The 17001-nt window shown below is 41.8% G+C and overlaps 1 protein-coding gene and 1 pseudogene across 3 annotated transcripts in view; both read left to right on the top strand.

Moving 5' to 3' along the window:
• The window catches only part of RYR3 (ryanodine receptor 3), a 523847-nt gene that overhangs the window by 347372 nt on the left and 159474 nt on the right, over positions 1-17001 (top strand). For both annotated transcript variants that reach the window (XM_080931244.1, XM_080931245.1), the window contains exons 37-38: positions 6414-6516; positions 7208-7345. In XM_080931244.1, the coding sequence (XP_080787370.1) occupies positions 6414-6516; positions 7208-7345 (241 nt within the window). The remainder of the gene's footprint in view (positions 1-6413; positions 6517-7207; positions 7346-17001) is intronic.
• On the top strand, positions 318-2066 carry LOC308431852 (U3 small nucleolar RNA-associated protein 6 homolog; annotated as a pseudogene). The gene is made up of 2 exons: positions 318-640; positions 693-2066. The product of its transcript is annotated as a U3 small nucleolar RNA-associated protein 6 homolog (transcript).

Here is a 17001-nt window from a genome sequence, read left to right as displayed (position 1 = left end):
ATAAATATTTAATAAGCAGCCTATTCATTGTTGTCAATATAATTACCACTATTTTATATTAATACAAACTACAAGTTCATTCAATTACTTTCCCAATCTATTTTATGGGACATAGACATTTATATTGTCTTGCCAATGAAAAATATATTGTAGCTTTTGAAAGACTCTTGAGTGACAGTGCCCAAAGAGAAGGCAAAGCTAGTCATTGCTGTGTGAAATGAAGATATGGGTCAATCACTGAGAGTGAGTCTGCAGGCTGAAAGGTGTGCTCTTTCTATGCGTGTTCTTCGCTCGGCTGCTTGTGAAGTTCCAGCCTCATGGCAGAGATAATGCAGGAAAGGATAGAAGACCAAATCCTGGAGTTGGAACAGCTGGAGCACATCAGACTCTTCAGTCACGCAGAGATTAAGGCTATCATCAAGAAGGCTTCTGACCTAGAATACAAAATACATCACAGAACCCTTGTCAAGGAAGACTTTACCAACTATGTTCAATATGAAATTAATCTTTTGGAGCTGATCCAGAGAAGAAGAGTAAGAATTAAATATTCATTTAAGAAGGATGAGGTCAAATACAAGGTGTTTTTGGTCGGGCTTCAGCAAAGTGGAAAGTTGATGTTCAACTTTGGCGATCCTATATAGTTTTTTTGGTTGTTGTTGTTGTTTTTGTTTGTTTGTTTGTTTGTTTGTTTTTGTAAGAAATGGGGTACCAAATCATCTTAACAAGATATTCTGTACCATGCTTGCCATTCATTCAAACAAGCCAACTTTGTGGATTACGGCAGCCAAATGGGAACTGGAAGATCTCTTGTCTCCAGAAAGTGCCAGGCAGTTATTTCTTCGTGCTCTACGCTTCCATCCGGAGTGTCCAAAGCTCTATCAGGAATACGTTAGGATGGAGCTGATGCATGTGGAGAAACTGAGAAAGGAAAAGCAGGAATTTGAAAAGGCTGCCATGGACATGGAGAATTTTGATCATCCTGGAGAAATCCTTAAAGGCGAGTTGGCAGCGATCATTTACAAAAATTCTATAAGCAAGATAAAAGGTGCAGAACTCCATGTGTCACCTCTTGCTATTGCTCAACTGTTTGATTTTGCCAAAGATCTACAGACGGAAATTTATGATGACCTTCAGGATCCGCACACTGATGGCCCACTCCCTTGGGGTGATGTGGCACGATTACGTGGAAGAATTAGAGATGGAGTCCCAGCCTGTGAAGAGCAGCCTGTATCAAAACAAGCCAACGCAGTGGAGGCAGGCAGGAGATAAGAAAGGTGCTGTGCAGTGTATGAAGAGGCAGTGAAGACCCTGCCTACAGAGGCCGTGTGGAAGTGTCACATCACCTTTAACTTGGAAAGGTTTTCTAAGACCAGCAGTGTGCCTCTCCGTGGGAGGAGGCTGGAAAGAGTGTTTGCATTCAGGAAGGCCCATGAACTGAAGCCCCTTTCTGAAGTCCAGTATAAGCAGGGGATTGACTTGTTGCTGCGCCAGGACCTCCTCCAAGAAGCTCTGCAGGTAGCAGAAGCTGAAACTGAATCGTTCAAGGACTCTAACCATGTGGCAGATGAAGCTCCTGCTGTTCATTGACTCAAAGAGCCCGGATGTGGGGAGGCACTTTGAAGACGCCTGTACACACCTCAAATCCCAGATTTGCCTGCCCTTGTGGATTTCTTGGGCAGAGTGGTGTGAACGTGCTAAAAGCCCGAAGGAGGCGAAAGCCATCTTTAAGAAAGCTGTTTTAGCTGTCACAGGTGCCAGTTCAGTCACCCTGAAGGAGAAAGACCTGGAATGGGCTTATCGGAGTGGAGGCTACAAAAAGGCCAAAGCAGTGTTTCAAAGTTTACAGGAAGGATATCCATCTTCAGTTGAGTTTTTCAGGAAAATGGTGCAGTTTGAAAAGGAGTAGGAATCCTGCAAGATGGCAAACCTAAGGGAATATTATGAGAGTGCGTGGAGAGAATGTGGGTCCACAGATTCTAATATTTGGATGGATTACATCAAGGAGGAATTGAACCATCCCTTCGGGAGACCTGAGAACTACGGACAGATCTACTGGCGAGCCATGAAAATGTTGCAGGGACGGTCAGCAGAGCTGTGTGTAGCTAAACATGCCATGCACCAGGCTGGCCGCTAGGGGCGAGCACCACCAGTTTGCCAGACTCCTATCATCTCGGGGAGGTTTGTGATGAGTCAGATTGTGAGTTCTAAGCTGCCGGAGAACGGGTTGGTTTTTGTTACACGCTCTTACTTGGCATCACTCTTTGAGAAAAGAGAATTACTGGTGCCCATCAAATCTAAAGCATGAAAATCATTCTCTTTTCTTATTTCAGGCTAAGCATACACAGCTCTAATCTAGACTAGGTATGAGGGAGCCGGTTCAAACCCAGGAGAAAGTGTTTTTGTGTGTTCTCTTCGTGTGAAAGCTTACATGAGACCAGTGGAGAGAGGGGTTAGGGTATGGATGGAACCTCCAGCTCCAGGATAATGACACGGAGACTTTATTTATGAAAGTTTAGGCCTTATACCATAGTCTTGTTCCCAACTAGCTCGTATAAATTTATTCTGTCTATATTCATCCGCATGGCTGGTCACCTCCCTCAGTTCCAAATGTCCAAGTTCCAAGTCTGGCTGGCAGATCGCCCACCTCTCAATTCTTCCCAGAATTCCTCTCCGCCCGGATGTCCCGCCTTTCCTCTCCTGCCCTGATATAAGCCATAGCTGCTTATTAAACCAATCAGAAGGTGACGGAGACAAATGTTTACAGAATATGATGCAAGCGATGCTTCATAAAAATGACAGTACCAAAGTCCGGACAGGACTCAGCTCTCTGCTGGTGCAGAAATCAACGTTTGAATGATACAAAGACAAAGTTTACACAGGGCCCAGGATTATCCCATCATTGGGGCAGAGCCCAGAAGAAAGCCATCTGTGATCTAAGAGAGACTGATCGAAGTAGCTTTATTTCCTGTATCTGAATTGGATCTGTACTTTTAAATTAACCATTCAACAAATATGAGCCTTCCTTCACCTGAAGGAAAGAAGGGAGACTTGGAAGATGAGCAACGGAGAAGCAAGTGTGGGTACTGGGGGGAGTTTGTCCTTTGGAAAGGTGAAGGTGACACAGAAAACCATTAATCTCAAGGATGGACAGGCCAAGAACTGGGTGGAGGGGAAAACTGACAGAAGTTCTCTCACTGTTTTGATACCAGATCTGGTTTTGTTAGTTTTTGATAAACCTAAATATGCCTTTGAGGCAAGAGCTTTACCACTGAGACAGAGCCTAGCCCTCTTAGTTTTCTGTCTTGACCAGGTCTCACTGAGTTTTGGCTAGCCTTGAAAGTTCTAGGTAGGCCTTGAACTTTCATTTCTCTTGTCTCAGCCTCTTGAATGGCTGAGATAACAGGTCTGAACAAGAAGACCTGGTTTTAATTTTACATTTTGATATCGTTGGGAATGTATTCAGAACAACTTAACTACTGTTAAGTTCATTTAATAGCATGGGAAACACCTAATGAATTCATAGCATTTCATTGTCTTACTTCATTAATCTCCTGTGGCTGGAGCTTGCATTTATAATTTTTTTTTAATTATAAAAGGTATTGGTGAAAATTCTTGCCAATTCTTGGTCACATTCACTAGGACTTATTTGACAGTGAAATTCCCAAATTTAAGTAAAAGAAGAAAGCTTGCCAATTTGCTCTTTCCAGCATCATATGCAAGAGGCAACACCCTTGTCCACACTGAGGATTACACACACTTCATTTTCATCATTTTAAAATTCACCATTCAGTAGATAAAAGTGATACATTATGGTTTAAAATGCTCTTTCTGATTAATTTATGTTCTAAAAATACATTGAGAGGACCAGGAGAGATGGCTCAGTGGTTAAGAGTACTGAGTGCTCTTCCAGAGGTCCTGAGTTCAATTCCCAGCAGCCACATTACATGTGGTTCACAACCATTTGTAATGGAATCCGATGCCCTCTTCTGTTATGTCCAAAGACAGTGTAATATATATATATATATATAGTTTAGCAAGTTTCCAGACATTGTTGGTGCTGGTGACCTAGAAAAGAGCACTAAGAGCTAAAGAGTTCAGGTGCTCTATTTCCACCTCTACCAGAGAATTTACTTCATAAGGAGACCTACCTACCTCAATGAAAGGAAGCATTTGATGTCATTAAAAGACAATTTAGATCAACTGCAGAGGTTAGGATGCAGAATCACTTGAAAAATAGTATTATGGAAATTGACCTCTGTTGACATTACTTTTCATGATTAATGTGGACAGCAGACTAAGTGCCCTGCTTTATCGCCACTGGGGACTGCACATTTTTCATGACACTTTGTGGTGGTTACATTTGGAAATATCTTTACATTCAACACTGCTTCAGCATTGCAGGGGCTCTGGGAGTAGCTACTAGGTCTCTTCTTGTCAGCTAATGATGAAGTGCATTTATTACTAGAACAGATATTTTTTTGCTTTAATAAATGAACCTCACTACTATCATTTCTCTTTGTACATTTGTGTATCCTCTTTATTTAAAATATTAATCTGTAAATTAGTTTAGTCTCACTAAACTGTAAGAATATTACATGGTAAATAGAAAAAAGTCAAGAACACTAAGACAAATTAATAAAAAATAGAATGGCAGAGTACAGAATATAAATCTAAATCTCAACAGCAAAACTTAAATGAAGATCCCATACTGTACATAAAATTAAAGGCTAACTAAAACTCCAGAAATTTGTTATATTATAAATAACTAAAACTCCAGAAATCTGAGTATATGCTATAAAATGTCTACGCTGACAAATGTGGAAAGGACTCCACCAACTTATTTTCAAATGGATAATTACATGGTAGAAAAATAGATGAAAAGCATGAGAAAAATTTACAAAATATGCAATAAAATTAGACTTAATATGTGGAAAGTAAATTTCAACCTCACCAATTAAATGCAAATTAAAGCACCAGGATATGACATTCTTCACCCATCTAACTGGAAAATATTTGAAAATGTGTTAAGCTCTCAGTACAGTAATGGAGATGGCAAAGTAGCAAACACTTAGATAAATTTGGAATAATGCAAATTGTTGTGAGATTTCTGGGAAGCAATTTACAATTCCTATTGCAAGCCATTAAAACATAGACTTATGGCTCCATTCATTTTGCTTCTAGTTTATTTTAAGAAAATGATCAGATGTGTGAACAAAAAGTATATAAAATGTTCAAAGCAACTTTGTTTATGAGAAAAACAGAAGCAAGCCGGGAGATGGTCTGGTGTGTAAAACACTTCCTACACAAGGAGATGGTCTGGTGTGTAAAACAGTTCCTACACAAGGAGATGGTCTGGTGTGTAAAACACTTCCTACACAAAGAGATGGTCTGGTGTGTAAAGCACTTCCTACACAAGGAGATGGTCTGGTGTGTAAAGCACTTCCTACACAAGGAGATGGTCTGGTGTGTAAAACACTTCCTACACAAGGAGATGGTCTGGTGTGTAAAACACTTCCTACACAAGGAGATGGTCTGGTGTGTAAAGCGCTTCCTACACAAGAAGATGGTCTGGTGTATAAAACACTTCCTACACAAGTGCAAAGACCGGATAGTGAATCCCTAAAACTCTGGTTGAAGCTGGTGCATAGTACAAGTGTCTGTGATCCCAATGTTCATGTGGAGAGAAGGCAAATGAAGACAGGAGAATTCCCGGAAGCTCACAGGCTAGCTAGCTTAGTGTGTGAAGTAAAACCAAAACATTGAGACCCCACCTCAAACAAGATGGAAGGCAAGGACCAAACGCTGAGGTCGTCATCTTCTGATTTCAACAATGCATGCCATGGCTCAAATGTGCCCATGTGTGCACACACATACACACATACACACATACAAACATACACACACACACACACACACACACAGGGTACTCACAAATATATATATATATATATACATATAAATAGGAAATATTATAACAGATAGTTAATTTTATATAAAATGTTATCCATACATAGCATGAAATAAATGTACTAAACTCAAGTTTTAAAAATAGTCCAAGGCAAAGTAAATTTTTTTTAAAATGGATTTTAAGAAAGTTTATGTTGAGAGTATGATTTGAATTTCTGTGGATGTACATAAGATCTGAAATGAATTTACTAAAATATTATTAACAAGACTATCTCTGGGTAGTGGGAATTTTCTACTTCAAATATTCTCCAAATTCTGTGCAAATAATAAACAGCCTTGAGTATAAGAAAAAGAGAAAAAAAGCTATGTTTCTATATTAGCTACTTTTACTTTCTCTACCCTCCAAACTCTTTTAAATAAGGAATCAAGAGTGGTGTCTAAGGCATGCTCTGAGCTCCCATGGCTGACATGGAGGTCCTCTGGCCATTCCTCTTTTGCCCTCACAGATCAACATGCTGCTCAACTTTCACCTGGGAGAGAACTGCCCCTGCCCCGAGGAGATCCGAGAGGAGCTGTATGACTTCCACGAGGACCTTCTGGTCCACTGCGGTGAGCTGCTGAGGGGGTCTCTAGAACCCACAGCCCTCTTCCTTTCCTAGAGTGGCAGTGAGGAGCTGAGACGGGCAGACTAAAACCTTTACCTAGAAGATACAGCAAGGGAGTGGGGCGGTCTCTGCAGGAAAAAACGTGGGAGGAAGACGGACACTACACCTCACCCAGTTTACTTAAGTAATACTGTGGACCAGTCAAACCAAGATTTTGACACACACACCCCTATTTTAGCTACTATAAATTATTTTTAAGTGGGTATGGATATCTTCCCTGAAGGATTCTAAGTTATTGATCCCTGCTTGGATGCATATCTGCTGATTTTTAAGTGGATCGTGGCATTTATAACTCTTGCTCATGATTAAATTGAATAATATGGTTTTTTAAGTCGAGTTTCTCATTTAAAATAATAAATGTTAATGTATTTCTAGAAACTCTAGAGACCTTTTAACATAGGTTAGGAAAAGTAAAGCCTTGGGAATAAATTTATTTGATGTTCTGGCACGCAGAAAATCATATATTTCTAGCAACTAGAAAGGTATAATGTAGATAAATACTCCTGCGAGGCTGCCTGTAATCTCTTGAAAATGGTCCAGAGGGGTAGGAATTTTCATTTTTATGTTCTTATCTGTTTGATAAGATAACCTTTAATATACTGTTTGGGTTTGCACTCTGTTCTGTGGCTTGCTAGGGGTTCCCTTGGAGGAAGAGGAGGAGGAGGAGGAGGACACTTCCTGGGCAGGAAAACTGTGTGCTCTAGTGTATAAAATCAAGGGCCCGCCCAAGCCTGAGAAGGAGCCACCAACAGAGGAAGAGGAACCATACCCCAGTAAGTGCACTGCCTTTCACTTCCACTGCTGGCAAGTCTGTGCTCCCTCAGACTTAAGGTCACTGATTTTCTCCAGCACATCATAGGACACACGGGGCTATTCAAACTCTGAAGTAAACACATGGGCATCTTGTCATCAGTGTTCCTAGTGTTACGGTTTTTCATTTTTCTTCATAAGTGTTGCCAATGTCTCTCATTTCTGATTACAGTTACTTAAGCAAGGAAAACAACTTCAACCAAAGAAAGTAAACAACAGTAAAACAAGACTTGTAAAATAAAGACTTGGTCTCCTTTTTCTTTACTGTGGGATTGAGATTGCAGCAGCCTGCAGTCCCTGACCCATTTCTTAAGGATGTCAAGTATTGTCCCAATTCCCTCTTCTCTGCTTTACACAGTAGATAACTATTTTGACCCATGTCTAAAGAACACTGACTTACTTGACTCTCTCAAAATGAGTTAACATTCCAAGAAGCAGGTTGTCTGAATATTATATGAAACCAGTCTGCTCCTTGCTACAGATTTGGCAAATTTATTATTTGTCTAAAGAAGAAAAAAGTCCCAGGTTCAACATCATTACTTTTTAGCTTGTTCCCTATCCCTATCTATCTTGGAACACACTTTTAGATCATCTACTAGAGAAATAGACTATCAAGATATGATAGGTGTATCTGGAAACACTACTTTGGGGGGGTTCACACATCTTATTGCCCTTATATTAACTTTCCATCTTTGTCAGAATGTCTCTGAAGAGAATAGATTATCCCAAGTTATCAGTGGAAGCTTTGAAGCCTCTGAGAGAGTATATTGTAACATGGCTCTGGCAATCCTGGTCAGTCTTATCCCATAACCTTGCAAATATTTTGATTTTGATAAACTCAAGCCACTGGATTGTAGATTTCACCCCCCCCCCCAAGTTACTAGACTCTTTCTCTCTCTCTCTTCCCCTCCCTCCCTCTCTTCCCCTCCCTCCCTCTCTCTCCCTCCCTCCCTCTCCTTCCCTCCTTCCCTCCTTCCCCTCTCTCTCTCTCTGTGGTTGCCACCAAATAAGTACTGCTAATCACTTGCACTAATCCCCATATCTTCTATATTACCAGCAGAAAATTGATTCTGGAAGTGAATGCTTTTTTTGACAATGTCTTACAGATAAGGTTCCCACAAAGTGACCATGTCATGTTAAGTGAATCTGGTCAATCAGATGGAATCATTCATCATCTGCCTCTGCTAACTCTTGTTCTCTGGATGGGTTCAAATACCATGGATTACTTCCTACACAACTGTGCCTCAGCACTATAGCAGACAGATCATGTTCTGTGTGCTTGGTGTAATATATACACCTGATAGTCACTGGAGACTGCACATGTTCCACCATGCTGCCTCTCATCTGAGGAATTATAAGATGTCTACGCATTGTATCCTGAATGCTTTAAGATCCAAGAAATAATGAAAATGGTTGATCAGTTTAATTGACTTAAAAGGTAGCATTGTAGGTTCAATGGGCTGTCTATCTTGATCCTTAATTTCATTAGGTACCAGAGCTTCACAATTAAGCACTTTCTGTTTTCTTACTTCCTCTATCTTTTGGACTCTCAAACATGTGTACTATCATAGCTAATTTTTCTTGTTGTAGAGCTAATTTTCAACCTTTTTTGAGAATACATGTATAAAGATTGCAATTGGAAGTAGGTAGAGGTTTATCCTGGTGGCCTCAATTGCAGTAAGTACTGCAATGGTTTTGTCAAGTAATATTTCCATCCCCTCAACTCCTGCCCTTGATCTTAAGGGATCTGAAATGGAGTTTCCCAATTTCTATATAATTAAACTTGTCTTTTGGGATGGCTTACTGTGATTCGCTGTCTCAGAGGTTCCTGTGTCATTCCTTGCTCTGGCTTGAGGCTCTTGCCACTTCAGAGTCTTGCAAGTCTCTCTGGGCATCCAGCTGAACTCGAGGAGCTGATGCCTCCTGTGAAGACTATCCCAGGTGAATTGCTTCTTGATGGCTTTCTCTCAGATGTCTCCTATCCTCTGTGACATTTCTATCAAACGTCCTCTGCTTTTCAAATTATCGGTGGGCATTCTCCTCCAATCACATTGGGCACCATATATTAAAGTAGCTTTCATTCTTCAGATGCAATTGTCATCTCAGAGGCTTCCTGATAAATAAGCTCACCCCTTCGTACTTCTAGTTTTTTCTGATCTCTGGCTAGCTGGATCAACTCAGAGGTTCTGGCTCAAACTCCTCTCCAAACTTACTGATTCAATATGGCTTCTCTGAGCTTTTCACTGAATTGCTCGTCTTGGCCTCAAACAAATTCTGGCAATTTGTTCTAATCTTCTGGCTCTTACTTATTTTCTGGGCTCAAGTGCTTCTATTCAAACTCATGAATGAGTTCAACTCCACGGCACTGATTCCCAACTCAACTGATGAACTCAAATGCACTCCACCGCATTCCCTGAACTCAACTGAACTACACTCACTGAATTGCTTTCTCTTTCCTGTGTTGTTCTCGTGATAGTTGGGCAAATGCTATCTATGACTCATTTTGTCAGTTTTTACTTTGTCTGCCCCTCAGTTACACATCACTTTTAAACATGGCTACTTCCAGCCAGATCACATAGACCTAGAAGGTCTTTGAATGCCATTCCTTGCCAGAACAGCCATGTTGCTGGATTAAATTCCTTTACCACATCCAATTGTAAAAATGGTTAAAATTCTATAAATTAGAGACAACTTGTCTATGTCATTGCTTATGTGATTTATCTGGACAAAATATGACTTTAGGAGAGGATGGTGAATTCATGCACCTCCATATATTCTAGTTACTAATGTTACTAATGATGTTAGTTTTCCTCTTTTCTTCATTATTCAACTGAGGAAAATAGGACTCAGTAGAATCAAGACATACCAGGCCAATGATTCTCCTTTTCATCTTGAATCCAGAAAAATTTCCTGGCCACTAATTAACTCAAATCTGAGATAACTAAGTCAAGTGAAGCTATGACTTTACTTCAGGTCTAAATATCTTCTCTTCCTGTAGTATCATGTTGTTTCCTGTCATAACTGCTGTGAGTGATCACTCGCAATGAAAGTCAGAACCCAACAATATGCAGAATTTTAGCACATGAAAGTCAATCAACCAACCATATCCCCCAGAGCTCCCAGAGACTAAACTACTAAACAAAGAGTACACATAGAGGGACCCATGGCCCCACCTGCATATGTAGCAGAGGATGGCCTTATTGGCCATCAATAAGAGGAGAGGCCTTGGTCCTGTGAAGTCGCAATGTCCCAGTATAGGGGAATGCCAGGGAGGAGAGGTAGAAGAGGTAGGAGGGAATACTCTCATAGAGGCAGGGGAGGGAGGATGGGATAGGGGGGTTCCAGAGGAAACCAGGAAAGGGGATAACATTTGAAATATAAGTAAAAAAAAAAAAAAATAACCAGTTAAAAAAGTCAACGATGCCAAAGACTTGGACTGAAAGCCATCAGGTAAGGTTGGGATAACCCCTTCCCGAGTTTTGCTTTTATGAGCACTTGGTGTGAATCAGATGGTCTTGGGGAAAGACAGAACAACGCTGTTCTGAAACTCATTTGAATGCTGCTAAAGAGATTTGTTTACATTAACTACAAGCCATGGCTTCATTGAAAACCATTACAGTATCACCAAAGAGCTATATGATAATGAAATGATACAGCAATAGCCCATCATACTAGGTCATATTTTTATGTCTCTGTCTAGCACATTCGTAAGAGAGCCCTTGCATACTAAGACTGGACTGCAAGCTGCCGTTAAAACAGAATTTCCTTAAATATAAATGTGTAGCTGTAGCAACTGGGTTATTCCTCCAGAAGAGAACAAGCAGCTGTTTCTCTCTAAATCTAAAGTTGAGAAAATGAAAATCAGGTATCAGATTTTATAGATGAAATGTGATGTACCTGTGCCTTCTCCATGGAAGATGATTTTCCTCATCTTCTCTGTAAAAAAGAAATGCCCCAAAGGATATGTAGTCTCTTAAGCAGTGCAAGCAAAGGAGACAGGGCCCCCTACTGACATGCGAGGCCTTGTGCTGACACACTGTAATTCAGCAGCACAGAGCAGTGCTAAGAACTAGATGTAGAAGTGAGTCTGTCGAAAGGAGGTGTGGTGCCTTCTGTTCTCAGCCTGTGCTGTGTTGTACAAACGCTGCCTCCCTCTCACAGAGCTGGGCTGGTATTCTTATCCCTGGGACACACTTGCTTTCCTCTGCCACTCCTCTGATAAAGCCCAGACCAGAGGAGTCCCCAGAGATGACTATAAATCCACCAAGTCCCAAAGCTGCTACTTGGGGAAGCATTTGCTTTGTTACTGAATGGTGTGACATCTCTGGACCAAAAGTCTCTCCAGGTGAATGCTGCCGCTTATTTATGAACACACCTGGGCAGAGGAAGTGTTCTTTATAACCAGAGTGAGTCCTGGACTCTGGTACAAATGAACACCAAGAGAGGTCACCGCACCAATGCGGTGGCTCTGTGGTTTTAGAATTTAGAAATTTTAGACAATAAATTCAATGATGGCTCGGGCAATATCATTAGATTTCCTTTTTAAGAGAGAACATGGAGTTATACCTTCTCTGTGAAGTCTTTCTTCTAACCTTGCTCCTCTCCCTCCTCCCTCAGCATGCCATGTAATGTCTCATTGGAGTTTAAGTGGCTTCCCTCTTTACATGGGATTTTTATTTTCCTTTCCTTACTGGGTCTTAATGTGGGAATTTTTTTTCTATATTCATTCCATTTACCTAAATCTTTTAACCTATAATTGTAAATTATTCACTTTAAGACTCACAAACATGGAAAGTGGGGCCTTGAATCTAAAAGTGAAATTAGGTTTAGATAGATAACTTATACAGTAATGAGGGTGGATTGTGATAAGAAAGTTCAAACAAAAATACAATTCACGGCCTGAAGAGGGGTTGGAACATGAGCAAATAGATAAAATAGGAAAAAAAAGCGTTGTGTTCACAGCATTGCACAAGAATGCCAAAGGACAGGAACGTTCAGGCTGAATCCAAGCATATCAACAGGTTAGGGTTGGCTGGAGTCCATGGGGAATGGGTGGGCTGGAGTCTATGGGAATGGGTGGGCTGGAGTCTATGAGGAATGGGTGGGCTGGAGTCTATGGGAATGGGTGGGCTGGGGTCTATGGGAATGGGTGGGCTGGAGTCCATGGGGAATGGGTGGGCTGGAGTCTATGGGAATGGGTGGGCTGGAGTCTATGAGGAATGGGTGGGCTGGAGTCTATGGGGAATGGGTGGGCTGGAGGCTATGGGGAATGGGTGGGCTGGAGTCTATGGGGAATGGGTGGGCTGGAGTCTATGAGGAATGGGTGGGCTGGAGGCTATGGGGAATGGGTGGGCTGGAGTCTGTGGGAAATGCGTGGGCTGGAGTCTGTGGGCTGGGGATGTAATGCTGTGCCTCAAAGGACTGCTGCTAAAACCCAGTTCTTCACTACAGTGTTCTCATTTGCTGTATAAGGCTTAGCCCTGGAATTGCAGAGATGAAGTGTTTAGTGTATGTGTGGTACCCACATTATCCTGTGCCTTGTCCTGAGTCCTTCTGTAAATACTATTGCTTCTCACATAAGCAAACACTCTTATTTCTATCATAATTAAAGACAAATAACTTACCCAAACTATATAGAGGTGGCATTGATCTAAGACATTGATAGTCCTATAGGTATTGTCTATATAAAAAGTTCCAGGTCCCCTGTAAACAGTGATTGTGAAAGTCTCTTTTTGAAGTTTATTTTTATTTCATATGCATTGGTGTTTTGCCTGCCCGTGTGAGGGTATTGGATTCTCTGGAACTAGAGTTACAGACACTTGTGAGCTGTCATGTGCGTGCTGGGAATTAAAGTCAGGTTCTCTGGAAGAGCAGTCAGTGCATTAGCCACACAGCCCCCATCCAGCCCTGTGTTTCTTATATAGTGTTAGTTTGTTCGGTGCTAGTGAAATGGTTCTGATGTACAGGACTCGAGAGTTAAACAAGCTAGTCTTAAATTCTTGTTTTGTTTCACTTCTGTAAGGTTAAATGCATGATGCCTCTGTGTCTGCTTTCTTGCCTGTAAACTGAAAAGAGAATAAATACTTACCTCGTTGGGTCATTATAAGGATTAAATTATTTAGTATATGCAAAGCATATCTGGCACAGTATTTGATTTCAAATATTTGGAGATCACCTCCCATATTTCAGGCACTGCTTGAGGCACCAATATAATACGTTTAAGAAACATAATCTCTCAAAGGAGGATTTTAGGTGTCCCTGCTGCAGGGAGACATTGAGACCAAGGAGACAGAAATGCTCTGGGTGATAGAACTTGAATAAGGACTGTGGCAGACAGTATGATGCCTCAGATGATACCAGCATGCCATGTACAAATATAGAATGTACAAATGTACAAATATGATGTTGGATGTGAAAGAGAACGCTGGTCACAGGTGAGATTAAAGATGTTGGTCCGCTAAGCTCCAGTCAGGAACTAGGGACTGTTAGAACCAGAGTAATCATAATAGTCCATAAAAGGGAAAGGGAATAGCAAAAGAGAAGCAGAGAAGCACAGCTCTGAGAAAGAAACAGGGTCAGAACCAACTATACTGCTCCCTTTCTGGCCATAGACCCACCGATACATACCAGGTCCTCTGGGGCTTGGGTAAGCAATGGTGGGCCTCTGTTTTGGTGATCTGTGTTTAAAACTGGAGAAGAAACTCTTACATATACTGGGTGTGTCCTTTATACCTGGCACTGTCCTAGATACTTTAAATGTCACCGTTGTTGTTTATTTTCCTCCCGATAAGCAACCAAGCTCAGTGACCTCCTGCTTCCTGTTTACATCACACCAGCTACATCAGGTATCCAGACGTGAGTGAAGAGGCTCACATTGCCCCATAGTTCTGTCTCAGCTTCGTCTTCATTTCAGGTGTTTCTCCGGGCCTTCGTCACTATTCTATACCTGTGAGGAGACACACCAAAGGAAGCATTTAACTGGGGGCTGGCTTAGTTTCACAAGCTCAGTCCACTGCCTTCATGGCAGTAGCATGGTGGCAGGCAGGAAGGCATGGCACTGGAGCAGTAGCAAAAAAGATGATGTCCCCTTCTTCCTGGAGATGAGAGAGGCAGACTAGGTCCGGCATAGGCTTTTGAAACCCCAAAGTCCACTGGGCCCTTCCCAAGACAGTTCCCCCAACTAAGGACCAAACATTCAAAGATCTGAGTCTCATAGGTGGGGGAGGGGTATTCTCATTCCCTGCCCCTCCCCCCCTGCAATCAGATCAGCGAGCTCTCTGTCCCTTCCATGTTCTTTTTTCTGTCATATCACCATCAGTCATGCAATTGCATGTACATTTTGAGAAAGTGATTACGAGGCTGGATGACTGTTCTCAGAAACAACAGGCTAATTAGCCCCTTCAGATGGATGAGACCCCAGGGAGCCATAGAGCAGAATGCAGCTTCACTGGTAGCTTGGATAGCATTGCTGCTCCTGACACTAAAAAGTATCCAGGTGGTGAGGAGAGAAGTTTGAGGGTTTGCGTGCTTGTTTCTACCCCTATACGTATAAACTAGGGACTGAACTCGATCTTTAGAACCCTTGGGAAAATGCTGGTGTGCTGACAAGGTAGCTACAAACTGGTCTCCAGTACGACCTGTCCAGACATGCTCAGCCTACTTGATTAGCTGCCGGCCAGTGAAAGACCCTGTCTCAAACAAAGTAAACAACACCCAGGGTTGACTTCTGGCCTCCACCAACATGATGACACACATGCACACATTCCTGTCCATATACTTTTACCCCCATCCACAAACCCATGCACGTACACAAGCACACATAGATGCACAATAATACAGAGGAGGGGAAATATAGAGACAGATCCAGCAGATAGGTATCGCAGCAAGATGAATGTACACCGTCTTCCCTGAAAACTAGGCTCCAAGGTAGCCAGGCTAGTAGGACTCGGTAGTGGGGTCCATAGTCTGTTGTAAACAGTCAAAAACCTCCACATCCATGCTTAGCTCTCACTCTCTTGGATGCATTAACAAACCTGCTATTTACAAGAATCCACTTCTGTTGAAGAAACTAAAATCTTCTTTACTTAAACAAGATGTAAAGTGAGGATTGGTCCCTGCCACATCTGTCCTTTCTGTTCTTGGGTGATGTTTGTGAGGACTGAATGCTAATTCAGGTATAGGACTCAACACATTGCAGGACATGCAGGAAATGCTAGCTAACCTGTGGTGTTCATCATTTGCAGCAAGAAGTGTGAAAACTGACAAGGAGCTGAAACTCTTGCCCTAGTCTTAGGCTTGGAAAGCGAGAACAGACAAAACCAAGTATGTAGTTCCCAAAAAGCACATGAAAATCTGGGCCATATGCTGATGCTGTGAGCCCTCAGCCAGCCTCACAGCACCCGTGGATGTTCTTTGTGACCCAGTAACACACATTAAACACAGATGTTACCCAAGAGCACACTGTTCTGGTGTCTTAAGGGCTTTGCTTTCATTTTAGACCGCCCTGAAGTGTCATTCCCAGTGATATCCCCCAACACCTGTGTTCTTGTTAAGTAAGGTAAATGGCTCCCAACTGTATATCTTGGGCCAGAGACATATTGGAGAAGCACAGAGAAATTTTCCTGATTAATTTGCCTAAAGTTGAGTCCTTGACGTCCATGGATTTAACTTTCCCTGGTTTTTTCTATTGCGAAGCAGTAGATACTTAACCATTTGGTAAGTCAGACCACGACGGGGAGCACATAGGATAGGAATCCCTTCCCCAGTAGACCATGCCATGAGACCTCTGACAGATGTTTCTCTCCACCAGCAGTCAGGACAGACATCACAAAAGCTCTGCAGTTCCCAGAAGTCTTCTCCTCCATCTAGGTGATCAGTGGTGTGCACTGAAGCTTTGATAATCGCCACTTACTGCCATCAGGAACTGCTGGAATTTTAGATTTTGTTTTATTTCTTCAATCTCAGGTTGTACTCGTAGGGAAAGCAAGCTGAATAGCATTGAAATTGGACACTAAAAGTGGTAGTAAAAGCTTGCTGCTTACCGCTGAGCCCAGTGAAGCCACGGGCTTTCATTTGCCGCTTGAATACATTATTGCCACTCCTTTAAGAGCACAGCGTGTCTCACAGACATACACTTTCAGATGCAGACAGAGACACAGAGAGGTAGATGACTCATGTGAGGACACACAGCTGGCCCTGCCCAGTGCTTTTATTACTATACTGCCACCTTCAAGAGGAATTTTATAGGGTGATTTTATTTTATTGGTAAGGAAAATGAGGCTCTAAGAAAGTAATCTGACCAAGAATGTCAGGCAAAGAACTAAAACTTTATGGGTTTCAGGATTTTACATCTGAATCTATTTCATGACTTATTAAGAGAGTGTCTAGACAGTAGGCATAATGTAAGTTTAAGGTACTGATAAAATATCTATTTTTCTGAGTGTTACAAAGGTAAGTAACTTGAGATGCTAAAGTACAAGGAATGGATTCCAGCAGCCTGGAGATCACCACTTACCAACTGAGATGTTAGGTAAGTTCTTAGCCTCTCTGTTTTTGTTTGTTTTCTGTATGTAAAAGGAAAGTTAACAAAGAAGGATTTGAAAAACATAATGCTGACTTT

The sequence above is a fragment of the Micromys minutus genome (assembly GCF_963924665.1).
Source record: "Micromys minutus genome assembly, chromosome: 17".
Lineage (NCBI taxonomy): Eukaryota > Metazoa > Chordata > Mammalia > Rodentia > Muridae > Micromys > Micromys minutus.
The sequence above is the reverse complement of the archived record's forward strand: the minus strand, read 5'-3'. Positions and strand labels throughout refer to the sequence as shown.